The sequence below is a fragment of the Topomyia yanbarensis genome, chromosome 1, assembly GCF_030247195.1.
Source record: "Topomyia yanbarensis strain Yona2022 chromosome 1, ASM3024719v1, whole genome shotgun sequence".
Lineage (NCBI taxonomy): Eukaryota > Metazoa > Arthropoda > Insecta > Diptera > Culicidae > Topomyia > Topomyia yanbarensis.
In genome coordinates, this window is record NC_080670.1 from 73715250 (window position 1) to 73734726 (window position 19477).

General features: G+C 42.3%; 1 protein-coding gene across 6 annotated transcripts in view; it reads left to right on the forward strand.

Moving 5' to 3' along the window:
• The window catches only part of LOC131677940 (protein unc-13 homolog 4B), a 170914-nt gene that overhangs the window by 106972 nt on the left and 44465 nt on the right, over positions 1-19477 (forward strand). For all 6 annotated transcript variants that reach the window (XM_058958037.1, XM_058958038.1, XM_058958042.1 and 3 more), the window contains one exon: positions 8761-9010. In XM_058958037.1, the coding sequence (XP_058814020.1) occupies positions 8761-9010 (250 nt within the window). The remainder of the gene's footprint in view (positions 1-8760; positions 9011-19477) is intronic.

Sequence of the window (19477 nt, forward strand, 5' to 3'; positions counted from 1 at the left end):
GTTACCATATCAGACGAGTAAAAACGCAGGACAGTCGTAAGGGGACTGCCTCTCCCGATACCTCTCAATCGACTGTGCCTTCGCAGATTTTCGGCAGCCTAAAAGTTCTGGGGTCTAACAGGCAGAGCTTCGATAATAAAAAAGTTCTGGAAGTCTGACAGCGAATACTCAAAATAGATCAATATTTAAGGCATAGAGGAGAAAATCCAGGACAAATCAAGCGTTTTTCTCGACTTCGCAGGACACCAGGACATTCAGTGAAAAACCAGGACATGTCCTGGGAAACCAGGACGTATGGTCACCCTACAAAGTATTTTTTTACAATGGGGAATACATTTACGTACTAGCGCGCTCTCGTTACGCCGGATTAGCCTACCGGTGGGTCTGTACCGGATCCTGGAAAGTTACTTCCAGAACCGCGTACTGCTATACGAGACCGATGCCGGTCAGAAAAGGGTTCCGATTACCGCCGGAGTCCCGCAGGGCTCGATCCTAGGCCTGGTGCTATGGAACCTCATGTATGACGGGGTTCTGAGACTGAAGTTCCCTCCTGGGGTCAAGATCGTCGGCTTTGCCGACGACGTAACCTTGGAGGTCTACGGGGAGTCAATCCCTGAGGTAGCACTAACCGCAGAATACGCGATTAACACGGTGGAGGAATGGATGAGCGCGAGAGGCCTGGAGCTCGCTCATCATAAGACGGAGGTAGTTATCGTCAACAACCGCAAGTCGGTACAACATGCAGTTATCCATGTGGGAGAAGTCGCGATCATTTCACAGCGGAGTCTGAAGTCTCTCGGAGTCATTATAGACGACAAACTGACCTTCGGCAGCCACGTCGACTGTACATGCAAGAGAGCGTCGACTGCTGTTGCGGCTCTATCGAGGATGATGTCCAACAGCTTAAAAGTAGACGTAGGTTACTGCCAGGCGTTGCCGTATCTATCCTCAGGTACGGCGGCCAGTCATGGTCAAGAGCACTGAGGGTAACCAGTTACCTACAGAAACTGGAGAGCACCTACCGCGTGATGTGCCTCAGAGTGATATCTGCCTACCGCACGGTATCACACGATGCATCCTGCGTGATAGCGGGCATGATGCCAGTCGGGCTGGTCATTCGGGAAGATGAGGAGTGTTTCGAGCTACGTGGAAATAGAAGAGCCCGCGAGCGCACCTGGGTGACCTCGGTCGCCAGATGGCAGCGTGAGTGGGATAACTCCTCGAAAGGTAGGTGGACCCACTGGCTGATACCTAGCATATCGAGCTGGGTTGGAAGACCCCATGGGGAAGTTCACTTACACCTGACACAATTCCTGTCAGGCCATGGCTGTTTCCGACAGTACCTCCACAGGTTCGGGCACGCGGAGGTCCCAGCTTGCCCGGACTGCCCAGGTGTAGACGAAACTGCCGAACACATACTGTTCGTATGTCCTCGGTTCGACCTCGAAAGAAGAGCAATGCTTGACGTCTGTGGCTGGGACACAACCCCTGATACCCTTATTCAGCGGATGTGTCAATCGGTGGAGAAGTGGAACGCAGTCTCGGCTGCTACCACCCAGATTGCCTGTAGGCTACAGATAATCTGTCGAACCGAGCAACAGACGACGGGCACGGCTAACTAGTGATTGGTTAGTTGGAGCGAAAAAGGCCGTAAGGGGTAAACCCAGCCACCCCGAAACAAGGCAGAAGAGTGAGTGTATAGGCGTATAAGTGGACTGCCTCATGCCAAGATGGGAGGGTCGTAGTGTAGTATGTTGGGACTTAGCTATCGATGCCTCGTGGCGTGGCAGAGGAGTGAAAGGGTGAGCATCCAAGTCAGTCTCACACGGTATGTTAAGGGTGAGCACAAAAGTCAGCCTCACATGTTATGGTAGAGGCTAGCACAAAAGTAATCCTAGCAAGGAATGAAAACGGTGAGCACACAAGTCAGCCTCGCATGGTATGTCAGAAGTGGGGCCTAAGAAAAATGTCCCACATGGGATGCCAGGGGGAGTGACAGAGGTATAATATAGTGGCACTATCGAGAGTGAACCACGTGATAGGGTGAGCACCCAAGTCAGCCTCACATGATATGGGTGAGGCTAGCACAAGAGTAAGCCTAGCAAGGAATGAGTAAGGGGAGCACACAAGTCAGCCTCGCAAGGAACGAAAAAGGTGAGCACAAAAGTAAGCCTCATGTGGAGTGTTTGAGAGTGAATCAAGGTGCGATAGAGTGAGCATCCAAGTAAGCCTCATACAGGACGTATGAACGCGTGAGCGAGAGTGAATGAGTACATCAAGTACAGCCATCCCCCCAGAAGTAATACCGAGAGGTAGTTCCTGGGAGGAACGATGGCGGAGTCCAATGGAGTTTCGTCGGTATTAATGGTAGCGTCACCATTCGAGCCCGACACGCCCCCAGTACACCCCGTGTGGTAGCTTGGACACCTAACAATAGCACTTGTACTGGGCTAGGCCGTAAAGGTCTTCTCCATTGAAAAAAGCTACCACACGGGGTGTACTGGGGGTGTGTCGGGCTCTAATGGTGACGCAGCCATTAATACCGACGAAACTCCATTGGGCTCCGCCAGTGTTCCCCCCCCCCTCCCCGGGACTACCTCTCGGTATTACTTCTGGGGGGATGGCTGTACTTGATGTATTCATTCACTCTCGCTCACGCGTTCATACGTCCTGTATGAGGCTTACTTGGGTGCTCTCTCTATCACACCTTGATTCACTCTCAAACACTCCACATGAGGCTTTCTTTTGTGCTCACCTTTTTCGTTCCTTGCGAGGCTGACTTGTGTGCTCGCCTTTTTCGTTGCTTGCTAGCCTCTAACATACCATGTGAGGCTGACTTGCATGCTCACCCTACCACCTGGTTCACTCTCAGTCGTGCCACTCTATTACACCACTGTCACTCCCCCTGGCATCCCATATGGGACATTTTTCTTGGGCCCCACTTCTGGCATACCATGTGAGGCTTACTTGGATGCTCACCGTTTTCATACCAGGTGAGGCTGACTTTTGTGCTTACCTGTAACATACCATGTGAGGCTGACTTTTGTGCTCACCCTTAACATACCGTGTGAGACTGACTTGGATGCTCACCCTTTCACTCCTCTGCCACGCCACGAGGCATCGATAGCTAAGTCCCAACATACTACGCTACGACCCTCCCATCTTGGCATGAGGCACATATACGCCTATACACTCGCTCTTCTGCCCTGCTTCGGGGTGGCTGGGTTTACCCTTTACGTGGTTGCCAGTCGCTGCGCCAAACCTGCCTCAGCATGAACAGACCATTCACTCACTTTTCTGCGCTCGGCCTTTTTCGCTCCAACTAACCAATCACTAGTTAGTCGTGCCTGTCGTCTGTTGCTGTTCCCTGTAGCCTACAGGGAATCTGGGTGTTTGCAGTCGAGACTGCGTTCCACTTCTCCACCGATTGACACATCCGCTGAATAAGGGTATCAGGGGTTGTGTCCCAGCCACAGACGTCAAGCATTGCTCTTCTTTCGATGTCGAACCGATGACATACGAACAGTATGTGTTCGGCAGGTTCGTCTACACCTGAGCAGTCCGGGCAGGCTGGGACCTCCGCGTGCCCGAACCTGTGGAGGTACTGTCGGAAACAGCCATGGCCTGACAGGAATTGTATCAGGTAAGTGAACTTCCCCATGGGGTCTTCCAACCCAGCTCGATATGCTAGGTATCAGCCGGTGGGTCCACCTACCTTTCGAGGAGTTGTCCCACTCACGCTGCCATCTGGCGACCGAGGTCTCCCAGGTACGCTCGCGGGCTCCCCTATTTCCTCGTAGCTCGAAGCACTCCTCATCTTCCCGAATGACCAGCCCGACTGGCATCATGCTCGCTATCACGCAAGATGCATCGTGTGATACCGTGTGGTAGGCAGATATCACTCTGAGGCACATCACGCGGTAGGTGCTCTCCAGTTTATGTAGGTAGCTGGTTACCCTCAGTGCTCTTGACCATGACGGGCCGCCGTACCTGAGGATAGATACGGCAACGCCTGCCAGTAACCTACGTCTACTGGCGCACACCTTTGAGCTGTTGGACATCATTCTCGATGGAGCCGCAACAGCAGTCGACGCTCTCTTGCATGTATAGTCGACATGGCTGCCGAAGGTTAGCTTGTCGTCTATAATGACTCCGAGAGACTTCAGACTTCGTTGTGAAATGATCGCGACTTCTCCCACATGGATAACTGCATGTTGTGCCGACTTGCGGTTGTTGACGATAACTACCTCCGTCTTATGATGAGCGAGCTCCAGGCCTCTCGCGCTCATCCATTCCTCCACCGTGCTGATCGCGTGTTCTGCGGTTAGTTCTACCTCAGGAATTGACTCCTCGTAGACCTCCAAGGTTACGTCGTCAGCAAAGCCGACGATCTTGACCCCAGGAGGGAACTTCAGTCTCAGAACCCCGTCATACATGAGGTTCCATAGCAACGGGCCTATGATCGAGCCCTGCGGGACTCCGGCGGTGATCGGAACCCTTTTCTGACCGGCATCGGTCTCGTATAGCAGTACGCGGTTTTGGAAGTAACTTTCCAGGATCCGGTACAGACCCACCGGTAGGCTAAGCCGGTGTAACAAGAGCGCGATGGCATCCCAGCTTGTGCTGTTGAATGCGTTCTTCACGTCAAGTGTCACTAACGCACAGTATCGAATACCTCGCCTTTTCCGTTGGATCGCTATCTCGGCAGTATTTATCATTGAGCTGAGAGCGTCCACTGTGGACTTACCCTTCCGAAAGCCAAACTGGTTGCTTGACAGACCGTCCGTACCTTCCGCGTACGGGGTTAGCCTGTTGAGGATGATCCTCTCAAGCAGTTTGCCAGTCGTGTCGATCAGACAGATTGGTCTGTACGCCGATGGGTCGCCTGGCGGCTTCCCGGGCTTCAGCAACAGCACCAATTTCTGCCTTTTCCATCTATCGGGGAAACGGCACTCGTCAAGGTATCTCTGCATAGCTAGCCTGAACATGTTCTGGTTCGCTATGATCGCTGCCTTCAGAGCGTTGTTTGGAACTCCATCCGGCCCTGGAGCTTTGTTCATTGCTAGGGATTTAGCCACTGCGAGTAGTTCTTCATTCGTCACTGGAGCCACCATTTCGGCCGTGCCTGCACTGTCTCGTAGTGCAGGTGGCCAGGGGCTTGTGGCTCGAGACGGGAAGAGTACTTCGATAATCGTTGCCAACCGGTCCGGAGACCGTTCTGGGGGTGAGGAGCCCCCTTTGGTCTTGGCCATCACAATCCTGTAGGCGTCACCCCACGGGTTCGCGTTGGCACTCTCACAAAGGTTGTCGAAACACGCTCTCTTGCTGCTTTTAATAGCCTTGTTATGGGCTAATTTCGCAGCTCGAAACACTTCACGGCGGTTCTCTCTTGCATCCTCGGTGCGAGCTCTTTGCATCCTACGTCTAGCTCTGAGGCAGGCTGACCGTAGAGCTGCAATTTCGGCACTCCACCAGTATACCGGGCATCTGCCGTTTCTTGGCAGTGCTTTTCTCGGCATAGTGGCGTCGCACGCGCGTGATAGAACAGCTGCCAGCGCTTCCCCGCTTAGACTATCGGTGTTGGCCTCCAGTTGCAGGGCCGCGGTGAAAGCTTCGCTGTCGAAGTGATTGGACTTCCACCCGCGTACCTGACAGGGATCTCCCACCCTCGGATGCTGCACACCATAGTTAATCCTAAACACGAACAGTTTTTCGGAGTTCCAGGAGACTCTGTTTTAACTCCTTGCTTATGTTTTGCTTTGCGCTAGTGTACTCGATTATTGAATCGAGCTGTTCCACCACTTTGCGCATCGCCGATGATGGCCCGTCCGGTGTGTTGGTAGGGCTATTTCCTACCGCTGCTGGGGGGTCACTGGTGCTTTCAGATGCAGCACTCATCGCTCCACTACTCTCCCCACGGGGGGGGGGGAGACCTCGCCAAACCGCCTCTAGCGAAGGGGTTTGGCACCTCCGTTTGTTTACTATTTTTATTTTTGTTCTCCATATCGAATCCCACGAGTAGCGCGAGAATAAATGTCCGCCACGCTAGAGCTCCGCATTAGCGTGGTAAGAGACGCTTACTGTGGGGGTTGCCCAGGTACCCCACAGGCTCCGTTAACGATCGAGCATCTTTTTCACCCCCTCGATCACTCATCCCTCGGCACGGGTCGCTTCACGCCTTGGAATTGGGGTTATGACCTACCTTGCTTTACGTGGCGACCTCGGCCCAGATCATCACAACCATCCTCCTTTACCAGGGCTTTGGACCTTTAGCTCTGGTTCTCAATAGTTCCATGTACGTATGTTATTACAGACATGCAACTATTGAGATCCGTCATTCGCTAGCGGAGTTCGCCAAACCACCTCTAGCAAAGGGGTTTGGCACCTCCGTTTGTTTGTTTTTGTTTTTGTTGACTCCATGTTTGATACCACGAGTAGCGCGAGAATAAATGTCCGCCACGCCAGAGCTCCGCATTAACGTGGTAAGGGACGCTTACTGTGGGGGTTGCCCAGGTACCCCACAGGCTACGTTAACGATCGAGCATCTTTTTCACCCCCTCGATCACTCATCCTTCGGCACGGGTCGCTTCACGCCTTGGAATTGGGGTTATGACCTATCTTGCTTTACATGGTGACCTCGGCCCAGATCATCACAACCATCCTCCTTTACCAGGGCTTGGGACCTGTATCTCTGGTTCTCAATAGTTCCATGTACGTATATTATTACAGACATGCCTCTAATGAGATCCGTCATTCGCTAGCGGAGTTTGCTCCTGTCTGTACCCTTACATTCGTACGACTTATGGCAGGACTCAAGGCAGCGATAGCACCTATCCACTAAAGGCGGCTGGGGTATGCTAACTTGGCATACTGACCAGCCGATCTTCAGTTTACCTATCACGGTAACCTTTTTTGCATCTGCTTTCAGTAGCCTCTTTCGTGAACTCGTCCAGTTGCTTACACTGGAGAGTCATTTCCGCCCCTAACGACCTCACCTGGGCGCCTTTACCCAGGACCTCTTGGGCCAAGGCTTTATAGACTGCACTGGATTGTGCGCCTCGCTTCAGCACCAAAAGCATTTCGCCTGTATTGGTGCGTCTCACGCTGCGCACGTCTTGCCCGAGGGTCGAGAGGCTTTCGGCTGACCTCATCGCCTTTAGGACGTCGGCGTATTTGTCCTTGTCGTTTTTAATCACAAGGCCTCGCCTCTGTCCTTGGCCTTCTTTGCGGGCCGCGGTGCATCCAGTGTCGGTGTCGGCTGCTTCTTAGTGACCAGGGTCCAGGGGTTTACGCTCCCCTGCCCCGGTTGCGCCGAATTGCTGGTGCCTTCTTCCTGCCCGGCGAGGTCATTTGCGGCCCGGTTTACCTCGACCAAACGGCGTTTGGCCGTGACGGTTACACGCAGTATGGTGTTGGTTTTTGCACCCTCGCCTGGTGACTTCCTAGGACGATTCGCGTTCAACGTCGTCTTGCGCTTGCCCTTGACCTTCGAGGGGAACTCAGCCGCCGCTTCGAGCGACTTGGCTGCTCCATAGAAGGGAAAGGGGAAGGCCCCTGTCTGGGTACCTATGTTGGTCTTCTCCCTTTCCTCCCTCTTGGAGGCCACTGTCTGGGTTCCTCTGTCGGACTTTTCTCCACACTCCACCCTCTTGGCGTAAGCCTGCTGTTCCTGTCTTGCGACACGAACAGCCTTCCGGAGCACCAGTAGGCTCTGTTTCAGCTCCTTGCTGATATTTTGCTTCGCGTTAGTGAACTCGATTATAGTATCCAGCTGCTCCACCACTTTACGCATCGCGGTTAGTGGCCCGTCCAGCGCGTTGATAGGGCTATTTTCTATCACTGCTGGGGGGTCACTGGTGCTGTCGGATACAGCTCCCGTCGCTCCACTACTCTCCCCACTGGGGGAGACCTCATCAAACCACTTTAGCAAAGGGGTTCGGCACCTCCGTTTGTTTGGGTCGCTTCACGCCTTGGACTTGGGGTTATGACCTTTTTTGCTTTACGTGGTGACTGCGGCCCAGATCATCACAACCATCCTCCTTTACCAGGGCTTTGGACCTGTAGCTCTGGTTCTCAATAGTTCCAAGTACGTAGGTTATTACAGACATGCTACAATTGAGATCCGTCATTCGCTAGCGGAGTTACCCTATATAGTATATACCATTTTGTTCGACTACCTCTTTCCTCCCTATAGACAAAAACATATGTCCTAACTATAAACCTTAACGTTTTACTGAGCAAAATACGATTTTCGAGTTTATTTTTCAGTTGTTTATAACTACCCAAAACTGTTGTATCCTGCATATAGTCCGGATAGAGTGTCCTCAGATTATCATTTTTTTATTCGCTACTATATTCTTGCAAAACTCACTTAAATAAATACTTTGATCAAAAATTTCATTATTTATAGTAATCATATATTGATTTTACACGAAAAGAATAAGAAATGGTAATCGAACGAAACGGCACATACTTGTTTGAAAAAAAAATGTAAAATCTGTGTTCATTTGGTATAACAAAAATCCTCGAAACTTTTTTAACTTAGAACTACAACTAAAGTTCTGAGGTTCTCTTTTATCTATATTTATGTGAGTTGATAGTGACGAGTGAAACTATCTATTTATGGAATCCTGATCTTCTGTTTCGTCATTCTTCACAGGTGATTCTTAGTGTACCAGTCCTATGATCTTGCTGATTCTGATCCTACTTATACTGGAAAATAACTGATGCTATGCCTATTTCTTTCCTATGTCTTTGTAGAATTCAAGATTTAGATGGTGGATTCTTTGAAAAGTTCGGTTCTATCCTTCGTCAAAAGTCGATCAATCACGATGAAAGCATTTCTGCACGATTGGAACCCTTTCCAGAGGAAGGCGCAGAATGTGTTTTCACTGCCGCCCAGGAATCCATCCCTGAAGAAGATAGCGGAAATGAAACACTGCCGGATAGTGATTCCGAGGAACATCAGGAGAAGCAGAATGAATTCATCGGCCATGTATTCGGATGGAATGTAAGTATTAGCAGTAATTATTTGTAAGTGTAGTTAAATAAATTGAATTGCCTACAGTTTGTCGATGAGATAAGTTTGAGAGGTTATATACTTTTATTCGTCAATCTATCGTAGACTACATTACATAAACATTTATTACTTATATAGTATACTGTACACTGTTCTTACACACTATGATTTCTCATAGAGTTGAAAAACTGTTTCAAACTTGTTCGGGGCATCGTAAAGTCAATACTTTCGCAGCCATCATCTGGTTAAGTGGACCGAATTTAGCGTAATCTGTACGGTGATGACCTATCGCGAACAAATTTATATTGCGTAATTGACGAGTAGGAGCATATAAATTTAATTTTGACAATATGTAAGATGAGTCAGTACGCTGCATGACGATATCGTTTATGAGCGAGATCAAAGCATGTCGGGACTTTCAATGTTTGAATATCTATTAATATACAACGTGCTTCATAAGATGGAAGAGGGAATGCTGTCCATCTTAACTTGCGTAGTGCATATAATAGAAACTGCTTTTGCAGGAGCCGATCCAGAAAAAATTTTTGGGTGGGGCCCGAAATTTCAATTTTGGAATGGATATTATACAATTCGGTATGCGTCAAAACCTCAATTAATGAAAATTAGTTTTGGTGGTCAAATTTGGCTTGATATGATTTTAAGTTTGAAACTAATATAAAATTGAAACTAATCCAAAATTTTTCAACAGGTTGAAAATTTTCGGAGGGGGTCCGAACCCCCAGGACCCTCCCCCTGGATCCGCCACTTTGCTTTTGAATTGACTCAATTCTCACTTTGTGTTTTTTTTATGTATGGTGACCAAACAATACTACAATATTCTAAAATAGAACGAACGTATGCTATGTAAAGAGTTTTAAATGTGTAAGGATCTTGAAAGTGATATCCTAAGCGTTTTATAAAATTAAGCATATTGCTAGCTCTATGAACAATTGTGTTGTAATGTTCCACAAATTTTAATTTTTGGCCTAGAAAACTCATAGATCTCTTATTTTATCACATTTCTGAACGATTTCATTACCTAATGTAATTGACATGGAAGTCGTGATTTGTTTTCTGCTAAAAGTTATAAGATTACATTTTTTAACATTTAATTCCAATAAACATTTACAATACCATGTATAAAATATTTGTTTTTCATTGTGAAAAACATTATAGTCATTATTATTTCTAATTTCTAAAAATAGCTTCATATCATCTGCATATATGAGAATTTTAATGTTTTTTTTTAAATAAGAGAGATATCGTTGACATATAAAATTAAAAGAAGAGGTCCTAAGTGTGAACCTTGAGGAACCCCCGATGTAACTTTAATTACATTTTCATCTCATAGAATTTTGCTATTTGCAGGCGAACTGTTAAATACTACTTAATCCAATTGAGAAATCTCGTCTCGATTCCTAATTTTTCAAGTTTGAAAATTAACATGGGAATGTCAAGTGTATCGAAAGCTTTGCTGAAGTCAGTGTAAAGAGCATCTATGTAATTTCCTTTATCCATGGCATTTAACGAGTAACCAAAAACATTCTAAAAAACCCATGTTGTGTATTTGTTATTTTATGTTTGATTTGGTGAAAAATGTTTTTATTTATGATGGATTCGAAAAGTTTAGGAAAGCAAGACAGAATGGCAATTCCACGATAATCGCGAATATCGGATTTTTTACCCGATTTATAAATAGGTGTTAAAAAAGATTTGTTCCAGTCTTTTGGGGAACTACCAGATTCAAGTGACTTATTGAACAGTCAGAATAAAGGTGACATGAGCTCAGTTGCTAATTTTTTTATGAAAGCAGGTGGAATTCCATCAGGTCCTGAACCTTTAATGACACCTAGATCATTGAGACCAGATATCTTGAACATTAATGTGACTGACACCAATATCTCTTGAATAATCAGGAAGATGAGAAAAATATCTCCCAATATTATAGAGTGTCATGAAATCCCGAACATTATGATGCAGGGTTACCTTCGGACGCTGAGAGACGAGGAACATTTCGGATCTTTTGACGCGTTCTTGCTTTCGGATCTCGTGATACACGTCTTAACGTCTACACGTCTTAACGTCCCGAACGTTGTGTTTCTCACACTGATAGAATATATTCGTAAATCGCTATGCATTAGTTTCGTACAGATAATTTTCATAAAATATACGAATTTTTCGTATATATAATGAATCGTTCGTAGTTCTATTGAAACACATTTATTTTTTATTACGATTTTTTCGTGAAAACCACGAAACGACTTTCGTTGGCTTATTACGAAACAGCTTCGTTCGGCAAACGAATTCTTCGCTGCTATATACGAATATCTTTATAATATTTACGTGCACCATTCGTCGAACCGTCAACGTCAGCAGAGTTTCAATATGGAGTCATTGTTGCTATAGTCAGATAATTGTTGATCATCACGACGGTCTCGGTCTATTTAGTAGCCGTATCCGTATCCGTCGGTTTTAGGAACCTATTCCGCTTCCAGTTCATCCAAAATCCGGAGCAGTATGGATTCAGTTGAGCCATCGCAAACTGCTCGATGGTTTTGTATGAAAAAAAATTGAGTTTTTTTCTGCCGGAGCATTGTCAAAAGAATATGCTATTAAATACGAAAACTTCTCTTAGATGAACGAAATAAATTCGTGCGAACAACGAAATCGTTCGTAATATACATAAACATTTATTAAAATAAACAAAACATTTCGTTTCATTCACGAAAATTAATGTCGTTTTCAACGACAACATTCGTGCAATGTACACTAAATAAGTAAAATTCACGAAAACTTTCGTTCATCGAGCGGCTATTTCTTCATATCACAATAAAATCGATTTTGCCAGATCTGTTTTTTTAACTAAAAAAAAACGATGTTGTCAAACATCGATCCCAAAAGAGCGAATTTAAAAATAAGAAGATAATAAATACGAAAACTTTTCTAAGATGAACGAAATGAATTCGTGCAACCGACGAAGTCTTTCGAAATATACACAAACATTTATTGAAATAAACAAATGATTTAATTTCATTCACGAAAAATAATGTCGTTATCAACGATATCATTCGTGCCATGAACACTAGATAAGTAAAAGTTACTAAAACATTTGTTCATCAAGCGTCCATTTCTTCACACCACAATCTTTCTAGTACTCAATAATGATGAGCAGGTTGAAATAGAATCGAATTTGCTAGATCGATCTTTTTAATTAACCCATTCATGCCCATGTTGTTTGTGGACAACAACGTTTTCAAACAGCTATAACTTTTGATTAAGGCAAAATTTGCTCACAAAAACAAGTAAGGCTAATAAATGTGACTATAGCCTTTCATTTGAGTATTAATAGTTTCAAGGACCAGCTATAGAACTGAAGTTATTGCAATTAGTCTGATTGGATTCCGATGGAGCAGTGCTGCCAGGAACAGTTTACGTTGACGACGGAAAATGAATTTTTCATATACCTTCGTTATGTTGCAATATTATTGCAAATTAATAAAATTTATCAATTTAGACTGTTTTTGGCTACATTTTCCACGCAATTGGACTAGTGTAAATATTCTAGGAGAATTGTATTGAGCATTGGAAGATAAAAATTTAGCAGCTTCTAGCACTGCGAGGGAAGCACCTATCTTTATGAAAAAAGGCTTTTCGTGTTTCTTGACCTCACGGTTTTCAAGGAAAAATGCTTTTGAAACCCTGCATGCACTAGAAAAAAGTTGGGCATGAAAGGGTTAATAAAAAAATCGGTGCTGTCAAACATTGATCCTAAAACATCGAATGTGACAAACGAAATCGTTTGTAATATACATAAACGTTTATTAAAATACACGAAACATTTCGTTTCGTTCACGAAAAATAATGTCGTTATCAATGATTACATTCGTGCAATGTAACCTAAATAAGTAAAATTTACGAAAATTTTCGTTCATCAGGTGGCCATTTCTTCGTACCACAGTAAAATCGATTTGGCCACATCGATTTTTTAAATAAAAAAAATCGATGTTGTCAAACATCGATCCTAAATGATTGACTGAAAACAATGAGAAGCTAATAATACGAAAACTTTTCTAAGATGTACAAAATGAATACGTGCGACCAAGGAAATCGTTTGTTATTTACACAACTGTTTATTAAAATAAACGAAACATTTTGTTTTATTCCCGAAAAATAATGCCGTTTTCAACAATAACATTCATGTAATGTACACTAAATATGTAAAATTTACGAAAACTTTCGTTCATCAAGCGGCCATTACTTCACACCACAATCTTTTTAGTCCTCAATAGAAGGGAGCAGGTTGAATTAAAATCGATTTTGCCAGATCGATCCTTTTAGTTAGTTGAAAAAATCGTTGTTGTCAAACATCGATCCTAAAATATCGATTGAAAAAATAATATGCTAATGAATACGAAAACTTTCCTAAGATGAACGAAACGAAATCGTGCGACCAACGAAATCGTCCATCATTTTCATAAACATTTATTAAAATACACGAAACATTTCGTTTCGTTCACGAAAAATAATGTCGTTGTCAACGATTACATTCTTGCAATGTAAACTAAATAAGTAAAATTTACGAAAATTTTCGTTCATCAAGCGGCCATTTCTTCGTACCACAATAAAATCGATTTGGCCACATTGATTTTTTTAAATAAAAAAAATCTATGTTGTCAAACATCGATCCCAAAAGATCGACTGAAAACAAAAAGAGGATAATAAATACGAACACTTTTCTAAGATAAACGAAATTAATTCGTGCGACCAACGAAATCGTTCGTATTATACACACTCGTTTATTAAAATAAACAAAACATTTCGTTTCATTCACGAAAAATAATGTCGGTATCTACGATAACATTCGTGCAGTATACATTAAACGTGTAAAATTTACGAAAGATTTCGTTCACCATGCGGCCATTCTTGTTCATGAAATGAACGAAACACACTATTTAGAATGCACGAAAATACTTCGTTGCAGAAAACGACGAATGAATTCGTGTATTGTATGATCGATTTCATTATATTTACGATTTTATATTATCAGTGCACTGTTTTTGGATGTTATGACCTGGAACGTTACGACTTAGTGAACTGTGCGCCGTAAGATTCGACGCTGAGTGTCTTACAGTGTCCAAGTTGTCCATTGCGACATAAAATTCGAAAACAACAGTGCGTCATAAAGTCCGGGACATCTGAAAAAAGATTTGCGTTATAAGTGCCCGGACCTTATGACGCTTTCTAATTTTCAGAAATTACGTGCCCCTGGTACCTCATAATATCTCAGACGTTATGGCACACCCCCTTTTGGAACAATACGACCTAGGACGTTATAGTGCAGTGACCATACGTCAAAATATCCGAAACTAAGAGTGCGTTATAAAATCCCGGCCTTTATGATGTAATAATATCCCAATGCATCATGGAATCCCGGACATTACGACACAGCAGTTTTTTCGGACATTGTGACACAAGCATATCTGTGTTTCTATGGTCTAACATCTTAACAGATTACTTGAATCCATGGAATCCAATGTATAGTCCGCGAATGGATGTGTTTTCACTAAATTTTATTTCTAACTATTGAAAAGATTAACATATTAATAATAATTTTCAATCGTTATAAAGAAAATTTGGTGAAAACAATATTTCTGGCCTATCCCAATGATTACCTATATACTTTTTTGCAGCCACAATGCCTTAGCGGCACCGTTTTTCGTAACGTCAGAGGTCATAACGTCCGAAGGGTGGCGCATCACAAAATCCTGGAGTGCGTCGTAACTTCCGATAACTATAATGAGACAAAAGATCTGAAACCGTTCTTATGTCACAACGTACGAATAAGGTGCAGCGGCATAATGTCCAGGATCTTATAACGAAATTACTTTATAAAGTCCGGGTTTATATTACGCACGCACCTGTCGTTTTTGTATTTTATGTCACAATGGACATTTGGACACTGTGACGCATACATAGCGTCGGCTATTACACTAGTTTACAAGAAAAATGAAGCTTCAAGAAAAAGTATTTTTTTAACTAATTTTGGGTCGCTGAACACGAAAACAATATTCATTTTTTTGTTCAAAGAAGCGATTTCGTGATTTTCTCAAAAAACTCGTTTTTGAGCACTTTTTGTAGTTTTTAGTCAATATTTCGTGTCAAAATCATCCAATTAATATAGTCAATATGCAGGTTGAAAGGTGTCGAGATGCCCTTTCCAAAAACATATAATAGGTTTCAATCATATATAAAATTTTTAGTGCTGCAAGCGTCCAAAGTTTAAAAAAGCTCATTTTTATTTTCAAAAGTTACTCATTTTTAATTGATTTTTTTTTGCGGAAAAACAAATCTTTTTTCAGACCTTTTAGAATCTAAGATGACAGATAATATGTTTACGTTAATTTTAAGCTTAATATCACTAACATCGGATAAAAAATGTTGATGCTATGGCACATTGAGCGAAATGGAAATTTTATGATTTTAGCAGTCCCTGCCCTGGTGCGGCGGTTTAGAGGGTGTAGCACTGCCTCATAAGCCAGTCATCAAATATTCGAGTCCCTATCGGGACTCAGTGGGATTGTAGCACTAGCCACGTAATGTTCTGTGAACTGATAATCGGCTGCGAACCCTGTTGAAACAAGAGGCAAAAAATCCTATAATTTGTTAAATATGTATTTACCACAGACAAAACAAAACTTTTCCAACGAATATTTACACATTTTAAAAAGAGCACTTAATTGTACCATGAAATATCCAAAACCATTCAAATGCCGCAGGATGGATGGATGCAAGCTCGAGAAGACAGTAGCCAACACAGACAATAACTATCAAGTATAGAAGATTATTTCAGCCGAAAATATGATTGTGCGAAAAATAAAAAGTTACAGTTTAAATTTATGTAAAAAGATTTAGATTTAAAAAAAAAAAAAATTAAAAAAAAAAAATTATGTAAAAAGATTTAGATTTATGTAAAAAGATTTAGATTTTAAAAAAAATTTCTTCTGTCCTTGATTTATTATAAAAAATTAACTAGAAATGGGCATTTTTTAAAAACAAAGGTCGAACATTAAACTTTTTTTACTTTGGTCGATTGTAATCATAATAAATGTACATTTATACATATTATACATTTTCAGAAAGGGCATACCAATACCTTTCGAATTGCTTCGATCGGATCCTATTGGAACGAGGTATTGACAAATAACTAAAATAGTTCCCAAAACACCTTTTTGAAGAAATCTTGAAAATGCTTCTTTAAAAAAAAGTGGACTTTGTTTTCGTACTCAGTGATTCAAAATTAACTTAGAAAACAACTTTCTTTTTAGCTTATCGCGATTTCCTTAAAATTGTTAAAATCTGTCGCATAAGATTCTGAAAATATGAAAAATCATTTTTCTGTAATAAAAAACAGAGCAAAACCAAAAATGAGGAAGCAAAAGAAAAACATTTTTTTAAACTCGAACTTCTTTGAAAGAGAAAATTGAGTATTATTTTCGTGTTCAGCGACCCAAAGTAATCTAGAAAACACATTTTCTCGCAACTTCATTTTTCATGTAAACTAGTGTAATCTTATTTAAAACCAAAAGAGATATGTGAAAAACACTTCACTCGGTGCTTAATAACATTACCAGTTTTTATCGGATTTTCGTGATCTTAGGCTTAAAATTCACGTGAGCAGTTTGTCTGTCACATAATATTTCAAAAAAAAATTTTTACCGAACTATTTTTTTATGAAAAATCAACTAAAAATGAGTAATTTTACCAAACATTACTTTTTTGACTTTGGTTGCTCTTAACCCTACATTATTGATATTTAATCCAAACATGTCATACATTTTTGGAATAGGTACATCAATACCTTTCGAATGGTGAGTCGAAATGTATTGTGTTAATCAGAAGATTTGTTCCCGAGATATTGACCAATAGCTGCAAAAAGTACTCAAAAACACGTTTTTCAAACAATCTCAAAAACGGTTCTTTGAAAAAGAAAATGAATATGATTTTCGTGTTCACGACCCAAAGTTGACTTTGAAAACACCTTTTTGCCTTTCTCAATAGAAAGGTATTGCAATTGCTCTGAAAACCGATTTTTTAACGGAGGCCCGGAGGGCCGAGTGACATATACCATTCGATTCAGTTCGTCGAGTTCGGCAAATGTCTGTGTGTGTATGTATGTGTGTATGTATGTATGTGTGTGTATGTGCGTATGTGTGTGTATGTGACCAAAAATGTCACTCGTTTTTCTCAGAGATGGCTGAACCGATTTTGACAAACTTAGTCTCAAATGAAAGGTGCAACGTTCCCATAGGCTGCTATTGAATTTCTAATGGATCCGACTTCCGGTTCCGGAATTACAGGGTGATGAGTACGAACACGCAGAAAATGTCGATTTTAATAAATTCTGCAATGAATGTATAAAGGTGAATTTTTTTCCAAAATATGACCACAACTGCTTCGATTTGTAGTATTAGGTCACTAACATCCATTCAAAGTCTATTTGGCCACATTGGCCACCATCATCGGTTCCGGAAGCCCCGGCGGAAGTATCTAAATTCAGAATAACAGTCACATCGGTTTCTCGGAGATGGCTAGACCGATTCGGCTAAACTTGGTCTCATATGAAAGGTATTGCGTCCCCGTAAATGGCTATTTAATTTCATCCCGATCCGACTTCCGGTTCCGGAGTTACAAGTTGTGGCGTGCGATCACATAGCAAATTGTGATTCAAACCGATACTCCGATGAAAGCAAAAAAGGTAAAAATTTCGCTAAAATGTCTCTCAAACAACTTAAATTTGCTGTTCTAGATCACCGACGGCCAACCAAACTTTCGTTGACTACATTGATCACCATAGATGGTTCCGGAAGTGACCGGGAAAAGCAGCCATCTTTCAAAATTTGCGAACTCACATCAGTTTCCCGGAAATGGTTTGGCCGATTTTCACAAACTTAGCCAAATGATAGCTATAATATCCCCACAGATGTCTATAAAATTTCGTACGGATCGCTTATACGGGTCCGGAAATATAGACTAAATCGTCCAGTCACATTTGAAATTCCCATATAAGTCGGAACTCTAATTTTTTTTCAAAAGGGGGACCCCATGAAATTTCAGAAATCGAATTCGTATTTTTGATGCCAAACATCTTTAAAATGCATGAAACGTCGAGATTTTATGTTATCTCGAAAAAATTTTTTTATAAAAGTCGACTTTTTGGGACTTTGCCGATTTCGCACCTTTTTTCAGTTCAATATTACCATGGCTGTTTTTTCTTTTTCAAAATTTTAGAACTCGAATAATGATTTATTTTTCTGTATATAGTTGTCATGTGATGTACAATAATAAAATGTAATATATGCATTTAAAAGCTTTTAATGAATATAAACAACGCACACATTCTCGTGATTCATGATTGAGAAAGGCACAATTGCACCGCTAGGTGGATTAAAATAGGTTTTTTAACTTTATGCAATCACCCTCAAATTTGTAAACTAGTGTTATGACGTAGGTACTGCGTAATAATATGCCAGGTCATAGCGTCATAACGTCTGAAATATACTGCTGACCAACTAGAGTATGTCATAAGATCCGAAAGCAAGAATGCGTAATAACATCCCAAATCATTCTTATGTCACAACTTCCGAAAGTAGTACTGCATCTATTTTTACCATTTTTTAACCATTTTTTGTTAACGATTTATTGAGTCAATTTGTCGACTGTTGTTACGGCATTTAATTAGCAAGGGACTGGAAGGTGAAGTATATTTTTCAATATTAGGAGCCATAGTACTCAAGGGAGAGCAAGGAGTTGAAGGGAGAAAGTTTAGAAAAGCGTGGAAGGGTCATATGAGCAAGCCTAGAATTTACCGGCGACTTAACCCTTTGTCTGCTACCGTAGGAGTAAGGGTTAGACATGCGAATCACCTGAGTCTACGGCATGTCAGGACAAGCGTAAAGTAACTTGTTACTTCATGCTATCGTTACTTTTTACTTCATACTGTCGGTTCCGAGTACTATGGATCTGAATATTGAAAGAAAAACCTTCACCTTCCAGTCCCTTGCACAAGGAGTGCGTCATAAGATCCGAAAACAAATGTGCATCACAAAGTCCAGGACATTATGCCGCACATCCGCTTTCGGATATTATAACGCAGCTTGGTGCATCATATTGTCCCAGACATTATGACGCACCCCTCCTTGGAACCTTTTGACTTGGGACGTTATGACGCAGTACCTATGCGTCAAAATATCCGAAACAATGAGAGGGTCATATTATCCCGGACTTTATGACGCAATTCTTCTGCGTCTTAACATCCTAGTATCAGTGTGCATCATAAGATCCCGGACATTATGACGCAGGACTACTTTCGGACATTTACATACTAGGATGATTGAGGACTTTAAGATGAACATTTAATTTCAGATCTTTTGACGCACCCTCACCCCCGAACTTCACGAC